At 55.3% G+C, this 22,637-nt stretch overlaps 1 protein-coding gene across 6 annotated transcripts in view; it reads left to right on the top strand.

Annotated features, from left to right (window-relative positions):
• The first annotated feature begins 3,196 nt into the window (after nt 1–3,196).
• The window catches only part of SRCIN1 (SRC kinase signaling inhibitor 1), a 155,944-nt gene continuing 136,503 nt past the window's right edge, over nt 3,197–22,637 (top strand). For 4 of the 6 annotated variants that reach the window (XM_067541179.1, XM_067541182.1, XM_067541178.1 and 1 more), the window contains exon 1: nt 13,542–13,743. In XM_067541179.1, coding sequence (XP_067397280.1) covers nt 13,722–13,743 — 22 coding nt within the window. In that variant the 5' untranslated portion in view covers nt 13,542–13,721. Of the gene's footprint in view, nt 3,254–8,450; nt 8,538–13,541; nt 13,782–22,637 lie in introns of those variants that run through there. The other 2 variants (XM_067541185.1, XM_067541180.1) reach the window with 2 other exon arrangements.

The following is a 22,637-nucleotide window of genomic DNA, read 5'->3' as shown; positions in this document are numbered from 1 at the left end:
AAGTCTTGAGTGTCTCTCTTTGTGTTGCTTAGCGGCTAGGAGCCCCAGTCATGGACCAGGGCCCCAGGGTGCTAGGCGCTGTACAAACACAGAACAAAAGAGACAGTCCCGAAGAGCTTGCAATCTAAGTAACGGTTACGGCAGCACTTCAGGGCCCCGCCGTGCTGAGTGCTGCACAAGCGCCTTGTGAGAGACAGTCCCTGTCCCAAAGAGTTTACAGTCGAAGTAGACTAGACAGCGGAAAGGTGGGAGAACTCTTATCCCAGTGGTAGAGGGGGAACTGAGGCACAGCGCCGTTAGGTGGCTTGCCCCAGTGGGATCTGGCAGAATTGGGATCTTCCAAGTCCAAGCCTAGTGACTTAAGCACAAGACCATCCTGTCACCCCAAACGGGCTCACAGGGTGGAAAAAGCTTGCCAACCACCGGGGAAAAGAACTCGGCAGGGTCAATGCTACTGCAGTCCTAACTGGCTGTCGCCAGAACTCAACATGCGGTCTACAATCGCTGTCTGGAGTTCCTCTCCTCCAGTTCCTGCCTAACCCCACTCCAGTCCAGCTTCTGCCCCTTGCACTCCACTGACACTTCCCTCGCCAGTCTCCAAAGACCCTTTCCTAGCCAAAGCTCAGAACCAGGACGCCATCCTCCTCCTCCTCGACCTGTCAGCCGTCTGTGACACCATCACCCGCGCTCTTCTGGAAATCTTGACCTGCCTCGGATTCCGGGATGCTGTCCTCTCCTGGTTCTCCTCCTAGCTCTGCTCATTGCTCCTTCAGTGTGTCCTTCGGCGGATCCTCCTCAGCCCCCCTCCAGCTTTCTGTAGGGATTCCACAGGGCTCTGTCCTTCCTCTCTGTCCTTCTCTTCCCCCTCTGTGCCTTATCTCTGGGTAATCTCATCTGCAAACACAAATCCAACTACCGTCATCGCTATGCTGATGACTCACAGATCTATTTCTCTGCCCCAGACCTATCTCCTTCTGTCCAAACTCAAAACTCAGCCTCTCTCTCCGATGTCTAGCCATCAGCTCAAGCACAGTGTGACTAAAACAGAACTAATCTCCCCCCTCAATCCCTCCCTGCGATCTCCTTTCTTCATCACTGTAAACAGTACAACCATCCTGCCTGTCATTCAGGCCTGGAAACTGGACATCATGGTTGATTCAGACTTCTCTCTAGGTCCTTGCATCCCGGCCGTGTCTAAAACTATCACTGATTCTTTCTGCAAAGCATCTGCAAGAGACGTGGCCTTTCCTACCCCTCCACGCAGCTCAAACGCTTGCCTAGGTGCTCATCATCTTGGATCTCAGTTAGTGCAACCGCTCATTCTCTGGCCTTGACAAACACAACCTTGCCGTGCTCATCTCCGTTCAGAATGCTGCTGCAGAGATCATTCTCCTAGTCTGTCTCTTGGACCGTGTCGCCCGCCTCTTTCGCACCCCTCCCACCGCGCAGGGTCCTAGAGTCCAGGCGCCACCCAGGCCCGGAAGTCTACTACACTGTGATTAAACAACCCCTTAGCCTGAGCCCCGTGAGCCTGACTCAGCTGGCATGGACCAGCCAGGGGTTTTTATTTGCAGTGTGGACATACCTGTAAAGGTTTCTGGCGAGCCTGTTACAGGAGGCTTCAGATAATCCTGGCTGAACTAAAGGGAGCTGTTCTTGGTGCTTGACATCTCTGTTCTGGAGTTGGTTAAGCACTGAGTTTGTAAAGAGCTGTGCTAGAGGGAGGGCTAGTTCGAACAGAGCCGAGGTTATGTTTAGTGGTAAAATATAGGGCACATCAGCCGACATACCAGTGCCCCGCTCTCCAATGACCTGCCCTGGCTGGGTGGTTGGGGAAGGATTTCCTGCCAGCCTGGGGGAGATTTCACCCCCTCTCTGCAATCAGCGAAGCTGCTGGTTCTAACAAAAAAATCCTCTTATAACTGCAGGAAGAAAGACAACCTTGTGAGGCAGCCGGGTTGTCTTTCTGCGCGTAGGATGGCCGCTGGGGCCGCCCAGCTGGGGAAAAGGGGAGAATGGGAACAAGGGGGAGATAGAACTGAAATGATTTTGCTAATGGCATGGAGGGAACTGGAGCCCTCCAGAGAGGGAGGGGAGAAGGACCCCAATCAGGGGGGCAGGGCCAGAGATCCCCACAAGGGCTGAGAGGAAGGAGAGAAGAGCCCGAGATAGGAAAAGTGATCAAGGGCTTCAGGAATCGGGCTTGGACTCTCAGTGCCTGGGTGATGGAGTGCCTGGCATCAGCAGGCCGCGAAAGTCTTGGGCAGAGAGCTGGGATCCTGTGTCTCATGGAGCAGGGAGTGGGCTGAGTCCCAGCAGGGAAGGGGGGGGAAATCCTTCGAATGTATTGGGAAGGGGGGATAATTAGCTGGGCAGGCCCTACTGCACCAGGGTGGCTTCTGTTTGCCAAATGATTCAAGCTGCCTGTGCCAGAAGAGCACAGAGCAGGGCTGGCAGGAGGCACCCTTCGGAGCTGCTCGGCACCAGCTGAACTGGGAGCCGAAGCCAGCTGAGCAAAGGCTTGAGCCTGCCCCATTGGGCTGAGCGAAGGCCGAGCTCGGGGAGCCTGCGTGCAGCAGAGGGGGCTGCAGGTGGAGGCTGTGAACAGGGAGGAGAGCGGCTTCCAGGGAGCAGGGGTGATCAATTCTTCGCTCCCCTGTAAGGGGCTGGGCTGAGCCAACTACACAACGAGCTGCACTTGTGGGCAATCAGACACCGCCCTGTAAGGAGCAGAAGGCACATGCAGTAAAGAGGGAGGGGCCAGGTTGAAGTGGGGATAAAGCCCAGCCAAAGGGGAGCTCAGTAAGGAGCTAGGTCTGAGTAAGAAGGAAAGCTGGGCTAGCAAGAGACTGTGACTAAGCAGGGAAGAGCTGGTCAGGGGAATCTAGCAGGGAACTTAAGATGGTTTGAGGCAAGAAATAGCCCAGGGAAAACCCCACCCCTGGCAGTGCAGCACAGGGCTGGAAACCAGCATGGAGAGTGGGACTGGGTTCCCCTGCCAGCCCTGGGGATGGGGCAGATGAGCCCATGGCAAGGGTTTTTGAGTCTGAGCCCCAAAGACAGGCTGGGAAAGCGTGCCAGAGATGGTGGAAGGGTTTTGATTCTGTTAAGATGTTCTGGGACTCTTAGCTGGGCTGACTGGGAGGGGTGGACTGGGGAGAGGGACCCAGCCAGCTGGCCGAGTTGCTGGAAGAGGCACTGCCGAGTGGCTGTTGGCGGAGTGCGCTGGCTGCCCAGGAGTGGGTGCCTAGGGGTGAGTGAACCTCCGCAGCTTTCCTGTAAGGTGTGCAAGGCACTGTACAGGCAGGGTGTTGCCCAATGTGCCCTTTGCTGTGGGAAAGTCACCCCGTGGTGCTGATGTGGGAACAGGGGCGCTGCACAGTTAATTGCCTTGCCCATGGTCACGCGATGAGCCAGCAAGAGACATGGGGAGAGCCGAGGAGTCCGACTCGCAGTCACCCGGCTCGCACTACTCCTCCCTCGTGCGTCTGCCTTGAGAACCGCTCCAGCCGTGTACGAGAGTCCTAGCCAGGGGGCTGCGGGGAGGGTCCCAGCTTCTGGAGAGGCGGGGAGGGTCCAAGCGCCCTTACCTAAGGGAAGATTTGCAGAGACGAATGAGGCCTTGGTGTCTGCCTTTTCGGGATGAACCATCTTCCCGGCACGGGGCAAGGAGCAGTGCACTGTGGACTGTATATAAACTGTAGGCGTCGGCATGAATAGCAAATCAAGCTGCCAGTGTGAGCTGCATGGGCTGGGATCGTTTACGGAGTGGGTGGGGAGCGGGGACCTTGGGATGGATCCCTGAGTTCTCTGCGGGGGGCACTTGCTTTTCCAGCCCTGCTGCTCTGGCAGAGGGACCAGAATCCTGGAGTCCTGACTCCCTGTCCTAGTCTCTCGAACACCACCAAACTTTCAAAGCTTCTTATCCCCATTTTACTGATGGGGGTGAGGGACCAGGCAGTGACTTGCAGAAGGACCACCCCTTGCGGGGCCATGGCAGCATCCAGGTCATCTGAGCCCTAAACCCTTGGTGTGTGGTACTTATTGCTTCATCACCATAGCATCTGAGCACCTCACCTCACCCCGGGGAGGCCAGGCTGCACTACCGTCCCCATTGTACCGACGGGGAGCTGAGGCATGGCAGGACCAAATTCTGCACATCCATGTTTCCATGCTTTTCTAAGGGGATTTTTCCAAGCAGCCCTTGTGTCTTTCTGATTTTTAGTGGCTTAAAAAGGGAAGGGGGGAAAACGAACCCTGAACAATCCCCGTCCAGCCTCCTCCTTTCTTTCTTTCTCCCCGTCCGTCGTTCTCACCTTCCTCACCCTCCCTTCTGTTCCCATGTCTGTACGTTAACGGTTCTTTGCCCCCACAGAGAGAAACCTGGCTAGTGGGTGATGAATAATGCTGCCTCTCTAGCCCACGGCCCACGTGAAGCCGAGATATTCAGAGCACATCCCGTCCCTTCTCCCCTGAGCCTGCCTGTCGAAACTCACCAAAAAAATGAAAGGCAGCGACTAGCCAAGAGAGCAGCATTGCAGTCAGTGAGCTAGGTCCAGTGCAGAACATTTGTGCCCCAGCTACTGGGGTGGCAAGACTGGATGGTCTAATGGTCAAAGCACTTAGTGGGGATGCAGGTGGTGCAGGTTCAAATCCCAGCTCTGCTGTGTGACCTTGCTCAAGTCATGTTGCCTTATCTGTAAAATGGGGATAAAAATACGCCCCGTTGCCCATCTGGCCTATTCAGATGGGAAAAGAGTCCCTGTTCCAGAGGGTTTACAAAGTGTCTTGTACAAGAGAGGCAGGGCTGATCTCTGCTGGGGAGATGCTCCCATAATAGTAGCTTTGTATTACCGAGGCATCTAGTCGGGGACCAGGCCCCCATGGTACTAGACACTGTACAAACCCAAACAAAAAGCTGCATTTATAGAGCATGTGAGGATTTCAAAGCACTTTGCAGGCTGGAAGTGAGCCTCTCAACCTTTCCCTACAGATTCATGTTCCTCTGTGGGATGGTAAAGCTGAAGCATAGAGGTGCAATGTTTCATCCACGGCCACACAGCGATTCATCAACAGAACTAGGAAGAGAACCCAGGAGTCCTGGCTGCCAGCTTCCTGGCTCCAACTGTTAGATCATGCTGCATGTTTAAGGGCAGGGAAATTTACTGGCATTACTACACAGAGATGATTATAGCAATATTACTCTTTTCTGGTTTAGAGTCACATAAATTAAACCAGAAAAAGTCCCTTATATTCTGAAATAAGTGTCCACATGGGGAATGATAGCAGTATAACTATAGTGGTGTGAGTAATGCTGGTTCATGTCCCCATCCAGAGAAGCCCTAAGTGTGATTGGTAGATAGGGGGCCTGGCAAAAACCCCTGTGCTAAAAGCTCAGAACTTTGGGTGTGTTGGGAAATCTGGGGTAGGATATGAATTTTCTCCTTCTCTGGATGATGAGCTGCAGATCCCGACTCCCCTAAACATGAGGCTTTTCCATATTCGGATCTGAATTTTTGCCGTTTCAGCCCTTCTCTTGCTGCATGTTAATACCAGCATGAAATGATGTGAACGAGACAAGTGGAGGCTGCAGATTTAAGCTCTTTGAGATGCAAAACCAGTCCTGCCCTTCCCCTGAGCCAATCCTGGCTCCTAATGCCCCCTGTGTATGGTCCCCCGCACCCAACACTGAGCTTTCTAGCTGATCTTGGGTTCCTTGCCCTGCTGTGACCTCGCTTGTGCTACCTGTCGCTCTCTGCGCCAGATTAAAACCTCAGTAGGGATGGAAGTTTGCGTGCGAACCTGGAGTTCGATGCACAGCACAGGTCAGTGGTTAATGGCCTTGATTGTGACCCTCGTTGTTGTCTCCTCCTCCTGCGGCCTCCTCTTCCTCAGCTAAGGATCTGGGCTTGCCGTACTTCCACCGGCTCCGATTGTTGAGGGAGCTCTCTCTGTGTCTCTCTTGTTCTCTCTTCTCCTTACAGTTCAATTCATTTTGCCTACAGGCCTGATAGAGAGCTGGGGTAGGGAGCCGAGGCGTGTTCTTTCGGAGCTGGCTAGGTACACGTGAGCTCTCTGGCTCCGCGGCTCCCAGTGGAAATCTGCCATGGACAGGCCTGGAGGTGGACTGTCTGCTTCCCTGAGCCTTCCAGATGGGCAGGGACGAGACTGCAAGAAGGCAGTCGGTCCCTTTGTGAGACCACGCAATCTATCTGAATGTGATAGCCCTGGCTATAAACATCTGCCAATACATGTATTATTTAACCGTTGTTAAGCCTTCACCAGTTACTGAGGAAATATGCTGCTTGTCCTCCCGTGCTCATCCCTGTATAGAGCGGGCTGGATAATCTACTCGGCTTGCAACGTTTTCCATTTTGTATGATTCATCCAGCTCCGTTTCTGTAACAGTGAGGTCCCTTTAACTGCCCTCCCCCCAGCCCCCGCTTTGTGCAGGAGGGAGGGCTTTCTTGAGGTTAAAGCAGAGGGTTGGGAGTCCTGGATGCTCTTCCTGTCTTTGCCACTGACTCCGTGTGACCCTGAACTAGTCACTTCCCATGTTCCGTGCCTCTGTTTCCCCATCTGTAGCCTGGGCGCTAATCAGACCATCACGCCTCGGGAGTTGAGAATAAACTAGCTGATGCCTGTTGAGCTCCTCCTTGATCGGCGGGGTTATTGAAATGCCAACTGTTCTAGGCCAGATCCTGCCACCCTTCGGCGGGGGGCTGCTTGCTCAGAACAGCTCTGGTCACCCCGAGTACAGGTGCAAGAATCTGGCCCTCGATGCTTAGAACGTCAGCATGTGCTGATTTGACTCCACAGGCGCAAATGCCATGGATGTTGGCAATGAAAATCCGTCCCTTCGGTCTTTCAGGCTGAAAATTTTTCCATGTAGAAGATGGGGGGGAGGGCAAGATGATGATGATAAACTTCCTTGAAGTAGAGAGCCAGGTGGGTTGTGTGTGAGTGGGTGGGGACAAATGTGCAAATCTCCTTGGGGAGTGTGTGAGGTGTGTATCGGGTGACCAGATGTCCCAATTTTATAGGGATAGTCCTGACATGTGGGGTTTTCTCTTATATAGACGCCTATTACCCCCCAGGCTGTGTCCCAGTTTTTCACACTTGCTATCTGGTTACCCTAGGCATGTATACGGCTGGGGGTGTGCATGAATGTTTGGGGGGAGGGGGGTTGGGTGCGTTGTATAACTGGAAGTGTGATACGTGTGTACAGGGAGATTGGGGGCGGGGATGGGGCTGTGCTCATGGGAAAGCGCCTGTGCACGGGGGGACAGATGTGTGTGGGATGTCTGTGTGTGAAGCTATATAAAAAGATGAGCAAAGCTGACTTGGGAGCTTCAGGAGCTCAGAGATCTAGAAACAAGAAAGTTTTTGGAAGAGATGACTGCAGCCAAATTGTGTGTTGGGGGGTGGGGCGGGGGCGCGGGACTGAGGGGTTCTGGCCTGTGGATGAAGACTAGTAGGTTGAAGGAGGCTACCCAACTCGTTTCACTTGTGACGTACCTTACGTGTGTGTGCAGAGGAGAGGCAATACACATGTACATAATGACTATTGCAGCAGGGCCCCAAGAGGGGATCAGGGCCCCATTGTTCTAGGTCCTGTACACAGCAAAAAGAGTCCTTCTCCCCCCAAAGAGCTCATAATATAAGGGCATGGTCTAGTGGGCAGGGCATCAGGACACCTGGGTTCTGTTCCCTCCTCTGCCACTGACTGGCTGGGTGACCTTGGCTGACTCACTTCTCCTTCTGTGCCTCTTTCTCCTCCCACTCTTTGTCTGTCTGGTCTAATTAGGGTGTAAGCTTTCCAGGGCTGGGGGGGGTCTAGTATAATGGGGCCCCAGTTACAGCCGGGGGGGGGGGTGTTTGGCGTGCTCTACTGTAATACAAATAATAAGGGAGGATGTCTCACCACCACCCTCTGTTGGATGTGAGTGAAATTGCTCAGCTGTGTGTCACATGCCCTATATAGCTGAGGGCGAGTCACCTTTAGCTTAAGTGTCTGGGGCCTGTGCTTTTCAAGCTGGAGGATCTGGAGTCTCCCCCCTCTGTGACTACAACATTCTGAATTCGAAGGGTCAGTGGTTGTAAAGGTGGGCACATGCTCTGGCAGCAGCCCTCTGGGCCTGGCAACCTGGAGCTGTAGACAGCAGTGCCGTGAAAGACGAGCCCTCGGCCTCTCTCAATTATTTATCCCTTGTTTCCTTTGTGGCTTGACTTGTCCTAAAACGTGGGTTATTTTAAGCACCCCACCCCCTTCTTTGCTTTCTAGTACCTGAGCCGCCCACCCCCCTTCCCGCCCTCTACCCTCGCCAGTCCGGCAGCTCCGCTCTCCCTAGTTTTCCCAGGGCGGTTACCTGATACGTGTAGGAACTCCAGCCTGAGCAGAATAGCAAATGCCGTCCGCGCCTGACTTACCCTTGCTCCTAAAATTACAGGTGCTAGATGCCGAGACCACGGCTGCTCCTCCAGCCCTGCCGCCCCACCACCGATTCTCGTCAGCCAGCGCCTTGGCCTCGCACTTGGTGAGTAAATCACCTGCCCAGTGGGGTCTGGTTCCGAACACACGGGGGTGGGGGAGGGGGCGTTGAGGTGAATGAGGGCAGCCAAGAACGCCTGGGAGAAGCTGGGGGTCGCTGTGTTGGCTGGAAGGTGAAGTCGGTGGTACCTGTGGGTTGTGGGGGATGGAAAGGTGAAACCAGGGGTACCTGGGCAGGTTGTGGGTGGGGGACTCCCTAAGGAAAAAGTTGTGAGTCAGTTTTTTTCCCCCTCTGTTTGAAAGGAAGCTGGTCCCAGTTCTCCCCAGCAGGGCTGACGGTGGCCCTGTGTTTTGATCCAATAGTTTGATTTAAAATAAAAAAGCTAAGTGGGGCTCTTGTGTCAAACTGGGGAAATCCACTCACTTGGCTGTCCTGGGAAAGGCAGCACAGGTGAGGGAAGCTCTTGGGAGCGGCTCGTTGGCTGTTCCGATTTCTCCTTCCATCCATTTTTCTATCCTTCCCTCCCTCTGTTCATCGCTCTTTCGCCTCTCCTCTGAGACATGCTTCCAAACCAGCATGAGTGTCTTTTCTTGGTACTTCCCCTCCACCCCAACATGCTATAAAAATGCCAGAGCCCAGCTGGGGGCTCTAGGCTTCAGTTAGGTTGGGGGGGCACCAGACTGGGGAGCTTGGGACTTCAGCTGCCATCTGGGGGGCTCCCAGCTTTAGCCTTGTGGGGGCACTGGGGCGCGAAGGGTGCCCAAAATGGCTTGGGGGGCCACAGACCCCCAGTTGAGAACCACTCTAGAGTGTTGTCCTAGCTTACAATTTTTCACACAGTATTTGCTTTCTTAAAGCTTCGGCTCCATGAGTTTGGTTTAGTTGGGGTTGGTCCTGCTCTGAGCAGGGGGTTGGACTAGATACCTCCCGAGGTCCCTTCCAACCCTCATCTCTTACGATTCTCTGAGTCATGATGTGGTTACGTGAGACTCTCAGCTTTCATTTTATTTTATTTTTTAAAGAAAGTTTCTACCCATCATAGTTGCAAAAAAATCTTGGCAACATGAGCCCTGAAGGTTCAAAAATGGAAGGCAAACTCCTATTTTATTAATTGGCTTTAAAAAATATATATATATTTTTTTAAAAAAATCTTGCAATTGGGGCCTGACTCCTGATTTTTTTGAGCATTGAGGGCTGGCAACACTGTGTGATCCCAGCCGTTGCAGCTAGCTTGGCCATATCTGCAGTGTGATCCAAGACTGGCTTGGAAAATGGGAACTCCCCTCGTAATTCCGAGATGTGCCTTCCAGAAAAGGCATGGCACCACGTTATTGTGGAGTTTGTGCTGATGCTGGCCCATTTTGTCCCAATCCGGTTCTTAAAGGCTGGACTGACACAGGCTCTGACTTTTCGCCAGCAGTCACTTCACTCAAACATGTGTTTAATGGCTTTTTGAAAACCGAGGATTGCCTTCTTGTATCCCGTGCACAAGGTTATTGGAAGGAGACCAGCATAGGTCCATAACCTCTCTGCTGATGAGAATAAAGTGCTTGTTTAATACACTTTAGCTTTCAAATATTTCTCCTTAATGTGTGTTTGAAATGACTTGAGCTCAGAAGGGAATATGGAACTTGTTATAAAATAAGCGTGCAGATTGCATCACGTTTCAGTCCCAATTTGGAGTTCAGTTAGATACGTTTGTCAGCTCTCTTGGATTTGTTATGATTACAGCTCCAACCTCTTTGTCTTTTTTGATGTCTGAAGAGTCTTGGAACTTTTAGCTGGCCTGCATCTCTCTCCCTCGTGGACGGTGGTCCCGTCACGTCTCCAAGGGCTCAGGGCTGAGTTTTCTTTGATGGAAGCCACCAGTAACTATGCTGGGTTTGCACATGCAGACGCTATGAGAAACCATCTTCACCACCTCCAAGAACCCTGGATGGTATAGGCTTTCATAAAAGGCAGTGTTGCCTTGTGAACAGAGCAATGGGTTTTGACTCAGGAGACCTGGATTATATTCCTGGCCCTGCCAATGGCCTGTTGTGTGACCGTGGGCAAGTCACTTCCCCTCCCTGTCCCTCAGTCTTGCCATCTGTAAAATGGGGATAATGATACTGACTCCTTTTGTGAAGTACTTGAAGATCTATTGGGAAAATGCTATAGAAGTGCTAGGGGTGGTATTGTTAGTTTTATTATTGTCAGGGCACAGAGGTATTCCAGAAAGTTCAATGAATGACCGTCTTTAGTTTCTTGGAGACACGGGGTGACTAACACAGGCTGATGTTACTGTATGAGCATTTCATCTTAGGGTACCCCCCGCCCTGATTAAAGTCACTGATGAAATAAGTGCAGTGGAGTCAGTTTAGTCCTCAACAGAGACCTGGCTGTAAGCTGACGCCCCGTCTGTCATACCAGGGTTTTGATGTGATTGGAAGTCTCTGTTTGAGAGTGACCCAGAGTGGGGTGGAGGCATTGGCTCAGCTCGGTAGGGGAGTTCTTACAATGCCCACCAACCTTACCCCCGGATTTTCATCAGTGCTTCCACTGCTTGGTTTTATGGATAGCCTGGCCAAGCCAAAATGGCTCTAAAGCCTCATCGGTGACCTAAGTTTTGAGTCGCTGCCCAAGGCTGATGAGGGAGTAGTTTTTGGCCAGGCTTGTGTGTTTCCCCCTGACTGTCTGTGAAACGAAAGCCTCCCTGGGAGAGTCGGCTGCAGGCCGCGCTTGCTGTGTGTTTGCTCTGTGTTCCATCTGGGTAAGATGCATCCCACGGGACCCTTCTCCACAATGCCCCCAGAGGCTGGGATGCTGCCCTTTGCCGGAGGACTGCCCCAAAAGCTGCTCCCTGCCCCACAGATGTTCAGAGAGACCCCCTCGAATTGGCCGTAGCACAGCCAGCTAACGCGATGTGTAACACTGGATCCCGGCTGTCTCCTCCACCCCGGTGCACTTGGCACCTGGGCCGGCAAATCGCTTTTCAAGCCTCTCTGGGAGTCCGCTTCAGTGGCCGACAGAGCCAATTTCTTGGCCAGGATCATGCAGCATTCTCGCGGGAGGCTTCTGTGTTTGGAAACTCTGCTTGGGGCTCAGTATAACGACACCCCGAATGCCTGTCTTCCCCCACCCCCCTATCCCAGGCAGCCTCTGTTGGGGTGGAGAATCTCAGACTTTCCCAAGTTTTCTTCTCTTTTTCTTTGGTGGGTGGGTCAGAATTTGCTCTGAAATCATAGCTATTAAGGCCAGAGGGTACCATTAGGTCATCTAGTCTGATGTATATAGCACAGGACAGAGAGTCTCCCCCACTTCCACCTGTATTGAGCACATTAACTTCTATTAAAAATGTATGGGTTGCTCTGAAATTTTAACAGCAACTTGGGTCTGTCTTTCTTTCCCAGCTCTCCTTCTCCCCATCTGTTTTCCCACCTCTTCCTTCTTTCACCCTCCCCGCCCCCCTGATCACCCTTCCCCCACACATGCACACACCCCTGGGCCTGCTGGAGCTAAAGCACAGGGAAGCAATGGCAGGTTAACGAAGCTGGCTTGGGGGCGAGGCAGAGCGCCTCCCTTGTCCCATTAAGATAACAGGTGCCTGAGTTGTCTCTGCTCCCTCCTGGGGACACCCCCACCATTCTCCCCCCCCCGGACAGCCAAAGCCCACAGCGCTTTGCAATAGGGCATGTCTCTGTCAGGTCTCGCACATCAGCTCAATCAAGATGCACTTCAGTGGAGCTGGGAAAGGCTCCAGCCCCTCCGAGGTTCTCCTAATGGAGCTAGAGATTGCACTCTCTCCGGGCCCGCTGGGCACTCGCTCTCCTGAGCGAGCAGCTAATCTAGCGCTGTCGCGGGAAGGCTGCGCCAGCCAGGGAGCGCGGGGACTCCTCTTGGGCAGGCCCGGGAGCTGGTACGTAGCTGAGAGCCCATCCGCAGTGCTGGCTGGCCCGGGGAAAGCCCCTCTCCTTTGAGCAGGTAAGGAGGTTGGTAGTCAGCAAGCTTCCCCCTCCTCCCTCTGCCTGGCTGGGCTGCAGCCCCCGGCTCCAGTGCCGCAGCTTTGGGCCGCTGTGATGGTGCGGTGGGGAGGAAACCTCTGCTACCCCTGCACTGGCGTGGAGGGTTTTCTAGCAGGTTCAGAGGCATGATGAGAAATAAAGTCTCTTTGGACGTGCTTGTTTTATCAGCTTTGCTCGGGTTTGCATTGATCTCCTTTGGGAGAGGCAGTGTGACCTCGGGGATAGGGCACTGGAGTGGGGAAACGCCCCGGAGCCAGGAAAGGTCCCAACTCTGCTAAGCCACTTCACTGTTGGTTTTTTCCCCCTTCCACACTTTATCTGTCTCTTCTCTTTAGAAGACCAGTTCCTGAGGGCCAGGTGTGTGTCTTGCTATGCATAGCACCTGGCACGGTGGGGTCTCTAGGTGCGCCTGCGATGTTCTGAATTTGTCGATTCCCATCCCCTCCAGAGAGAGAGGGCGTTAATGGTGGTTTTATGCAGGGAGTGTGCAGTGGCCAGGTGATGGACAGGCCATCTCTGAGCGATAACTGACAGCTGCCAACACCATCCGGGGAAGCCACCAACACAAGGAGCTCTGCCGATGTGGTTCCCCCCCATCTTTTGTTGAGATTGTTCCTGATTGACCTTTAGAGCAAGATCAGAAGCTGTTCCTATGATAGCTTAGTGTGGCATTCTGACCATAGATCCCCCCCTCATGGAGAATACATTTTGTTGTACCCCACACGGCTGTAGCGTAAATGTGAATGCTGAAGAAGGAGTTCATGTATGTGGGGAAGAACCTGTGCTGGCTAAGATGAAAGTGGCCCATTATTAACAGTCTGCAACTATTGAAGTGTGGGATAGCCAGGTGGTCGGATATTCACCGATGTATCCGAGACCTGGCATTGCCTCCCGGGTCCTGCTGCCTCCGCCGGAACCAGTGGTAATTACACGCCACCCTTATTATCATAATCTCCTCCTGGCATTTAGACTAGACGCCTATCTCCGAATAAAATGTAGGGGCCTTGGAGAGCGAGGGAGAGATCTCCCGGCACATGAATCTATCATGAGCTAATGTGTTTTTCCCATTTGTTCCTTTGTACCTCGCCGAGCCGTGCGCGCGCACCAGCACGCGCTCCCACTCTCTTCCAGTCCAGCCGGCGATCTCCGATGGTTGGCTGGGCCTGAGCCACTGGGAGACAGAAAGACGAGAGAGCGCGAGCGAGCGAGCAAAGCAGGGGTGATAATGGGAAATACACCCTCTCAAGGCATGTCACTCTCACTATGTGCCATTCTTAAGTAGCAGGTATTTTTTTTTATTTGTGTGTTGTTGGTTTGTTTTTTTTTTTCCTCCTCCCTCCAACTGCTGGTACAGTGTGGTGATGCTGAGGACCTGGTGCTGCTGATGCTAGAGTTGTTGGCTTTGAATCTGAACAGAGGAAGATGGGAGGGGGGGGTGTCTTGGTTTTAAAAGGGGAGTGGGAGGGGATCAAGCCCCCTCCCATGCAGTGACAAGGTAGGAATCTCAAGCTACCCCTCGCCTGGTGGGAATTGTTGTAGATATGGGCGGGTGGGGGGCCTTGGCTATCGGAGGAAAGCAGCTGGGGGATGCTAATCCGGTGCTTGTGGCCGCGGCTGGTTTTCAGGGTTGTGTTATTGTCAGGGCTGCCTGGCTCCAAGGGGATAAAGTATCTATAGAGCCGGCTGGCCTAGAAACACTGCTGCAACGAGGTGTTTGGGGGGTGGGGAGGACCAAGGGATGTGCTTTTCATCTTTCTCCTCTTACAGCAATGTGGTTTAAGTGCTGCGCCGTTTGCCGGGTGAGCCGGGCTCTGAATTTTCTTTTCTTCTGGGCTGGCGGTGATGCTGTCTGCTTCATTAAATAACGGAGCCAGATGGGGGTGGGGGCTGGTTGGCTGTTTAATACCTGCTTTCTTGGCTTTTTCCAAGGGTGGGGGGTGGTAATCAAAGGCAATGTGCAGAGCAAGGGTTCTGACTGCAGGTCGCCTGGGTGAGTTATTTTAGGCGTCCTTTAAGGAGGTGGAAAAACATGGCCCATCACAGGCTTTGAGGGGAGGGAAACTTAAAATAACCCAAACCGCTCACCCCCTTTGCCGCCGTGAGTCGCAGTTGCTTTTGCTCCTGGCGTGTGTGCAGAATAAGGAAAGGCACATTGTTCCTGGCATTGTGGGCGTGTCAGGACCATGCCAAGGCAGGGTTGTTCTTCACAAAAGGGTGTCTCCCCCCCCCCCCCCAAAAAAAAAAAAAAAAGAGTGTGTGTGTGTGTGTGTGTGTGTGTGTGTGTGTGTGTGTGTGTGTGTGCATGTGCATGCAAACTTCACCAGCGGGTTCCCGGCATGTCACCACACCAGCCATGTCAAAGGGACAGATTCATGGAGTCGAGCTTGCTGCATTTGCAAGGTCTCCTCCCTGGTGCTAGGGGGAAAGCAGGAGGCAGTGGGGGACGAGGAGATGGATTTCAAAGTGATAAGAGGTGTGGGCTGTGCTGGATGTTTCTCCTCTTTTTGCTTGGGCTTTAGCTCTGGGTTGTGTTTCTCTCTCTCTGGGCAGGTTCCAAGGCTGGCAGTGTTTTTTTCTCTTTTGTTCCCTGCATTTTTGCCTGGTTGCAATAGACCGGCCATGCTCTGGTGCCCTCCCTCCCGCCCCCCGCGTGGTGCTGCTTGCAGGGCCCTGGGGCAGTGCTCAAACTCGGGAAGTTCTGTCAGACTGGACCTTTCCCTCTTGAGGACACGCGGCTGGCTTCACCAGCAAGCAATGCCCCAGTGGTGGGGTGGGGAGAGGGCGGAGCTGCCCCACCTCCCCATCTAGGTAAATAGTTTGAGTCAGGGTGTGTGTGTATGTGGTGGGGGAATGAGGGTCACCGGATGCAGCGACTGCCTGAATCAGGCCGAGGGGGTTATAATGCTGCTAGAATTTCAGACCCCCCCCACCCCAGTGAGAACACTTCCCAGGGCATCCTTTTGGGGTCAGAGCTGGGAGAATATTTCCCCCTCTGGCTGTGCTTGTCCCTCTGCCCTTAACCTGGTGTGATCGGACACCGAATTCAGGGCTGGCCCAACCCTGCCAGTCCCTCAAGACGGCTGCTGACACTGGCTCCTGACGTCTGCCCTCTTGCCTGGCTGGCACGGCCCTGTCATGGAAGCGCCGCTCTACCGAGCGCATTTACTGGGCGTGCAGACAGTCGATGCTCTCAGGTCCCCTGATTGGTCCTCTGCACAGCGCCCTGGGAGGCAGGGGGGCTGGAGCCCATCACCCTCAAAGCAACCCCAGCTTGGATGGAGGAGGGGGAAGGGCCAGTGGGCTGCAACCCACCTATGGGGGGCGGAGAAGGGGCTGGTGGCTATAGGCACCGGTAGGGCTGGCTAGCGGCTTTGTGCAGCAGGGAACTAACTTGTTGTCGAGGCAGGAGTTAGAGACTTCTTCCCTGGCGCTAGGATTGGGGTGTGGGGGTGGGGGGGTCATGTCAGTTCATTCAGTCCTGGGTGTCCCCTAATGCGGCTCCACACCGGGGCCTTAAAAGTCTGCTTTTACTTGAGGTTGCAGACCCACTGTCAGCAGCGGGTGCCCCTGAGCAGGTGCGGAGAATGGCCTAGCGTTTGAGAGACTTGTCAGCAGAAAGGGCGACGGTGGCCAAGTGTGTAACAGTGCCGCTGTGGCTTTGAGAGGAGGGATGGCCGTGCGGTTAAGGCATTGGACGAGGAGCCAGGAAATCAGGGTTTAATTCCCAGCTCTGCCACGGACTCCCTGTGTGATCCTGGGAAAGTCACTTAACCTCTCTGTGCCTCACTTTCCCCATCTGTAAAATGGGGGATGATAATCCTTCCTCTCCCAATCTGTCCAGTGAGCCTGTAAGCTCTTCGGAGCAGGGGTTGTCTCTTGTGATGGGTATGTGGGGCGTTGATTGTGTTGGGAGGACCTGGATGTGACTCTGGTACACAGCCGTGGTCGTAACTTGTCCTGTCTGCGCTCGTGGTTGAATTTTCTCCCTGCCGGTTCGTGGACTCATTGCTAACGGCTCCTGTCAGTTTCCTGGTGTAGCAAGGGCTCCCGGAGTCAACCGTCTTTGCTGCAGTGAGACGGGAATTTGGCTTTTTGTCCCTTCAGTCCTGGGTTCACTTGACTGCGCTGCCGTGGCGACAGCCCCAGCCGCGGCAGGGCCCAGCCCTCCTGGAGCAAAAGGTGCGTTCCCTTTCCCGCGGTCCTGTCTCCCCAGGTTTGCGCGCAGGAGCGGTACGGCACCTGCTGCAGCCGCTGGGCAGCTGCTGAGCAGGAGATGTTAGAAGAACCTTTGGAACTGGCCTCGGTACCAGGCGTCTGAGCGAGTCCACCGGAGGAAAGAGCCCCTTGTAAGGCAGCTAGTCTGGGGAACGCGGGCAGCTCCCTGTGCCTTCTGCGGGGGGGAGAAAACCCCAGCAACCCAGGCCTGTGTTAGAGAAACCGATTCTTCTCTTGGCCGTACATTGGCCTGTGCTGTGCGGGCGTCGGCAGAGACCGCACAGCTGCCTCCCACCCTCCCCTGGTGAAACGACCTCCTACCACACACGCTGCCCTCTGTGCTGCCGATCGCAGTCCAGGAGGGGGAAGGGAGAGGATCCACATCCTATAAACCCCTGAGTGGTTGGGGGGGGGGATTCTGGTTCAGAGGAGGAGGCAGATGGGAGATGGACATAAGGTCCCCAGAGTGCTGGATGAATAGATAAGCTTCTGTGTGTGTGGGGGGGGGACGGGGGGACTGGAGATGGAAAGTGTGGTGTACCTCGGTGGGGGGAGGGGGATGGTGGGGAACACGGAAGGGGGGGGGTCCTGTCTGGGGGTTGAGAGGTTGGGGGGCATGTGAGGGGTGGGGCGGGGATGCCGAGCAGGGAGAGTCGCACAGTGACCAGCCTGCGTGGGTATAGCCGCCGTGGCAGATAGGGTTGGGTGCAGCGTAACCCTCCCCTCTGTCCTGTTCACGTTCAGTATTGCCCCGCCACTCCTGTGACCAGCCTCCCACGCCCAGGCCCCACCGCGCAGCCTCCAGCTCGGCTACCGAGTCAGCCCCTCGCTTGGTTTTGACAGTCTCCTCTGACTCCGAACGCAGAAACCACCTCTTGCACATCCTGACGTCCTCCCCCTGCTGCCCCCCTCGCAGCGGTCATGTGCGCGCCCCGCCAGTCGCCCCAGGCGCTCGCTGGGACCATGAGACGGGCCTGTCCTGGCAGGATCACGGGGCCCGGGTGGGTGGGCAGGCTCTAGTCACAGGCCCCTCGGCACAGCCGTCTCTTTGATTTCTCAGGGACGGCAGGACAGCCTCTCCTGCAGCCTCATACCTCCAGTTGCCAGCGTGATGTCTCCCTTTGATCGCACGCGCACGTTCCCCGCTGATTCACCAAGCTGATCTCTTCCTTGATTTTTGAAGGACTCTCACCCTGCCGGGAAGGGAAGCCCTTAAATCCGATGTAGCTGAGACACTGGGCAGTAATCAAAGCAGCATGAGGAGAGCTTGACGCTCACGCAGCTGGGGGTTTGCATTGGGTGGCGCCGGTGGCTCTGTCTGTACTGTAGGGCGTTGGAACCGTGGCCGGCTGGGAGCCGATTGGCCTAGTCTCATTTTGCTTGGAAAGTTCAGCTCTGTCCTCCCTTGGGTTCTTAGTCCCGTTAAGATAGGCTGGGGGGGGGGGGGGGGAGCAGAAACGTATTAGGATGGAAGGGCCCTCCCTGTGGTCTATAGACTGCTTCTGTGTGCGCCAGCCACGTCCCTTTAGCCCCGCCCTGTGGCACGGTTTGCACTTCAGCTGGAAACCTGTTTGGCGTTATACGAAGTGTCGTCAAATCAGCCTGGGGCTGGGGGAGGTGGGAAATGCACGATTCCCAAGGTGAAGGGTCAAGGTTGGTTTTAATGCTGCTTTGCGGCCCCCTTGGAGAGGTCTGTAACCTCCCTGCTCGCTGTAAGAGGGGGCCCTCCCTGCCTGGAATCTGGCCTGGGGTCACCACTTCATTGCATTCAGGTTCTTGCACTGGGCCCGTCACCCTGGTGTCTGAGCACGTTCAGCCCTGTGACTAGCACCGCTCCTGTATGGCGCTTTCATTCTCCCTTCTCCATCCCTGGCTGCTTGTGTCGTGTTGGAAGTGGGCCCTGGATGCCTGCTGGCCTGACCAGGGTGTCTCACCCCACCACCCGTATCTCAGTGGGGGGGAAGTGGCTGTGGAGTGGGGGGCTGGCGCCATCACGTTGACAGCTCTGGGCCCGGGGGGAGCCTGGTTCAAGCCGGGCCCAGGAACCAAGGCAGAACATGGGTCCTGACTGTGCTTTGATGGTCTCCGCACAGGAAGAGCGAGACACATCCGCCACCCCCTGCTGTAACCTAGTGCCCGAAGGTAGATTTGCTAGGGCAGCTGGAACATGCTTTCGCAGGGCAGGGGCAGTGTTGGCAGGGGTTGGAGGACATCCTACAGCTTCCTTTCCTGCCTCGCAGGCGCTAGCCCACGGGGCGAGACCACGGCTGGGGCCTGGGTTAGCCTCTTTCCAGGGCGGCCCCAAACTTGGCTCTGGCGGGTTTGGAGGGGGGAGGAGGACATGACCCTGGAGCAGCTTCCAGGGCTGCTGGCGTTTTCTCCAGTGATCTGTGGCCTCCCGCGGGGGCGGCTTGTTCCTCCTCACAGAACTGGCCACCCCTGCCCGCCACGTGGCACTGTGGGTGTTCTTGCATCTCACCCCCTCCCATGGAGCTGGGGCTTACGGGCCTCTGGCCCTTTCCATGCTGCTATCTGTAAAGCCATTGTCACCTGGGAGCAGGGAGCGCTCTGTGCTGGTCAGGGATGCTCCCCCCTGTAGTTCATCTCTACCTGCCTGTGGCGCACCCCCTGTCTCCCTCGGTGTTCCCCGCTGGCTGCTGCTTCATGCCCTGCTGCACCTCCCAAGAAGGCAGCTGCTCCCAGGGGTCGGGCTGACACACGGGGCTGTGAGGTGGTGCTGGCTTTTCCCCATCAGCTGTGTGCGCGGCCCAGCCAAGGTCCCCGTTAAAATCCTCCCCCAGCCCCACCCCTCCAGGCTGGGCCAGGGCTGCAGGTGCAGTGATGCTGAATGAGACACTCGCTGAAGGGGCCTAAATGCTTGTTTAAAAAAAAAAAAAAAAATGACTCGTGTGCTTCCACGAGGGGGAGGGAGAATAAAATGTTGTCGTCAGCTGTTTTTTATTTTATTTTATTTCCCCCCCCCTCCTCCTGCACGAATTCCGCTCTTGAAACACATGCAAATGAAGGGCTTCTTCAGTTTGTTTCAAGCAGAAGGGCTGCTGGAGAGGATTGGGCGGGGGTGGGGAGGAAGACGAGGCAGTGGAAAAAAACCACTTGTGTATTTTTGGTGGCTTTTTTTTTTTTTTTTTCCATCCAGTGATGTGCTGATTGATTGCAGCAGGGAGCATGGCACAGGCGATGAGGCACGTGACCTCCGCTGCATCTCATGGCCCCAGCCCTGGCCCTCGAGCCCCTGCACTCTGCCACCAAGCCATGGGCGGAGGTCACAGAGCGATGGGGCAGGAAAGGCACAACCAACAAAAAAAAAAAAATCCTTCTTTCACTTCTGCCATCACTCTGCTCACACACTGCTGTCCCTAGGCTCCTGCTGGCATGGAGCGTGGGCTCAGGGTCAAATCTTGTAGGGTGGCCTCCTTGGGAAACCCACGCTGTCGTAAAGTACAGGCTAACGTACTTCCCTGGCGCTCTGTTACTGTCCTAGCAGAGCACCTCCCCCGCGGTAGAGTGTTTATTCCCCCACCAGCCCGTGAGCCGGGATGGTGCTATTACCCCCATTTTACAGAGGGGGAATTGAGGCACAGAGACTGAGGGAGGCCTGCCTCCGCTGGCTTCAACCGAGTTAGCGTGGGTAAAAGTAGCAGGGACGGGGTCTGTACGAGCCTGCCTGGAAGCCGGGGTCGTTGCGTATCTTCTCAGCCCACGCTACCCCGTCTTCTCTGCTGTTTTTAGCCACGTTGGCTGGGTTAAAGCTCGCGTGACTGGGCTGAGCCGAGCTGTGCCTCCACCTTCGATGGCAGCAGAGACGTACCCTCCGGGACGTGCCCCAGGTCATACAGGAAGCCTCTGGCAGAGCAGGGCGTTGACTGCGGACCTCCCCTGGGCCAGGCTAGCATCCTGATCTCTGGGCCGTCCGTTCGCTCGTGAATCCGTCCTGAGCTGAACACTCCTGCAGCGTGCTAGGGGAGGGCACGGGGCCAGCAGCGACCCTAAAACAGGGTCTAACTAATACCTTGTTCAAAACTCCCCGGGTGCTTTGGTGCCAGGGCAGGGCCATTAACCCCCTTCTTCTGGCCTCAATTCCACTCTGCCAGCAGGTAGGCTCAGTGATGGCTCCTTTCCTCTTCTCCACGGGCTGGAGTCAGGCTGGTAGATGTGCTCTGGCTAAGCGGGTGGGCTGGAGCTGCGGTGTGGTGGGGAAGGAGTCTTTGCCACTCAAAGCTTCCTTGTGGTGCTTTCATCGCAGGGGTCCTCAGAGCGCCCAGCAAGAAGAACAAAGCCAACCTCCCTCCCCACCAGACAGTCCCCGTGCCCAGGTGTGGTGCTGATCGGCCCTGTTGTCACAGGAGCGCAGTGCCTCACAGCCGTGACTGTGTTCATCCCTGTAACACCCCAGATACGCCCTGAGATATGCAGTTACTTGGAAACAGTCACAGCCGTTGTCTGTGGCAGGGCAGGGAATTGATCTCCGGTCCCTGGCTAACGCGTGGGCGATCCTCCCCAGCCTAGGAGAGGACCCAGCCCTGTAATGTAGAATCAGGTTGTCTCTGGAGGGAATTTACCCCCAGGTTGCAGGGCATGTTCCTGGTGCCAGGGGCTTTCCCAGCATTGCAGAGCTGACTCTATGCCCCCGCAGGAGCTGCCAGCCCTGCAGCTATGTCTGGGGCAGGAGGGGGGCAGGCAGCTGTCCCTGATCCCAGAAGAGTCCCTGGGCCTGGGGCCTTGGCAGCTAGGAGACAAGTGAGGGCAGCCCTCATATGCTAGGGGCTGACCTGAGCCCAGGGCAGTCCTGGGCGGGACAGGGCCCAAGTGTAATTTTTTCGGGCCCAGTACAAACTTGTAACACGGGCCCCCTCCCACGCACGTACCATGGAGGTTGCAGGGCCTCTCTGGGCCCTGGTAAAGTGTATGCTTTCCCCCCCAGGTGGGGGCCCTTGGGGCTGGGGCACTGCCTTCCCTCTCAGCAGCTCTTCCCGGCTGCAGGCAGTCATACAGGGCAGTCATACAGGGCTTCAGTCCGTGCTTTACGGAGAGAGCAGCAACTCTTCTGCGCCCTGCCACCGCTCTTCTCCAGACCATGCCTACGGCAGCTGAGAAACCCCGGGGCTGTGGGTCCTCTGCATGGAAGGGGATCAGGACCTCCTAGGCCAGGCCTACACCACAGACATGACAGCAGCCCAGCTGCCGCGACAGAGCAGGGTTTTCAGTTGCTGTAAACCCTCTCCCCTTCGAGAGGTGGAGCTAGGTTGCCGGCAGAGTTCTTCCATCCACCAAGTTACGCTGGGGCTTAACTACATGCGTTTTCTACGCCGTAGCTCGGATGACCGAAGTTTGAGTGGTATTCCAGGCCTAAGCCATCTTACTAGGGGCTGTGGGCTACAGCTCTTTCTCCTGCTTTGCCCTGGGCCAGAGCTTGATTGGGATTCTCTGTTCTGACAGGGGAGGAGAGCTCGTGCAGAGGTCGCTGTGAAAATATTCCAGGTCCTCTTAGCTGCGTGCGCCAGCTCAGAGCTCCAGCAGTCAGCCCAGCAGGGGCCTGGTGGGACGTCTCCTGTCTTCACCACCACACAAGCACAGCTGTTATTTGTTCCTGAGTTTCCCCCTCGGGCAGAGGACAGGGGAGTGGGGTTTTCCTCTAAGTAGCCAAGCTGGCTATGGGGGAGAGCTGGAAAGAAGCAGGAGGAGCAGCGGGTTTGCCAGCACGAATGGGAAAGGAGCAGCAGAGCTGATGGGCAGAAGCTGCCTCATGTAACCAGTGGTATAATTTTTCCCTTGCTATGAACGCCCTCTTTGCCCTCTCCTCTGGCTGAGCCTGCAGATAGTCACTTTGGCTGACATTGTCAGCTGTCCACGGTCCCCAAGTTTATATATTTCAATTACATCGCATTTAAAGCCTCTGTTTTAATTG

The sequence above is a fragment of the Emydura macquarii genome, unplaced genomic scaffold (assembly GCF_026122565.2).
Source record: "Emydura macquarii macquarii isolate MOO-44397 ecotype Brisbane River unplaced genomic scaffold, CSIRO-AGI_Emac_v2 contig_629, whole genome shotgun sequence".
Taxonomy (NCBI): domain Eukaryota; kingdom Metazoa; phylum Chordata; order Testudines; family Chelidae; genus Emydura; species Emydura macquarii.
Note: the sequence above shows the minus strand (reverse complement) of the source record. Positions and strands in the feature narration are given on the sequence as shown.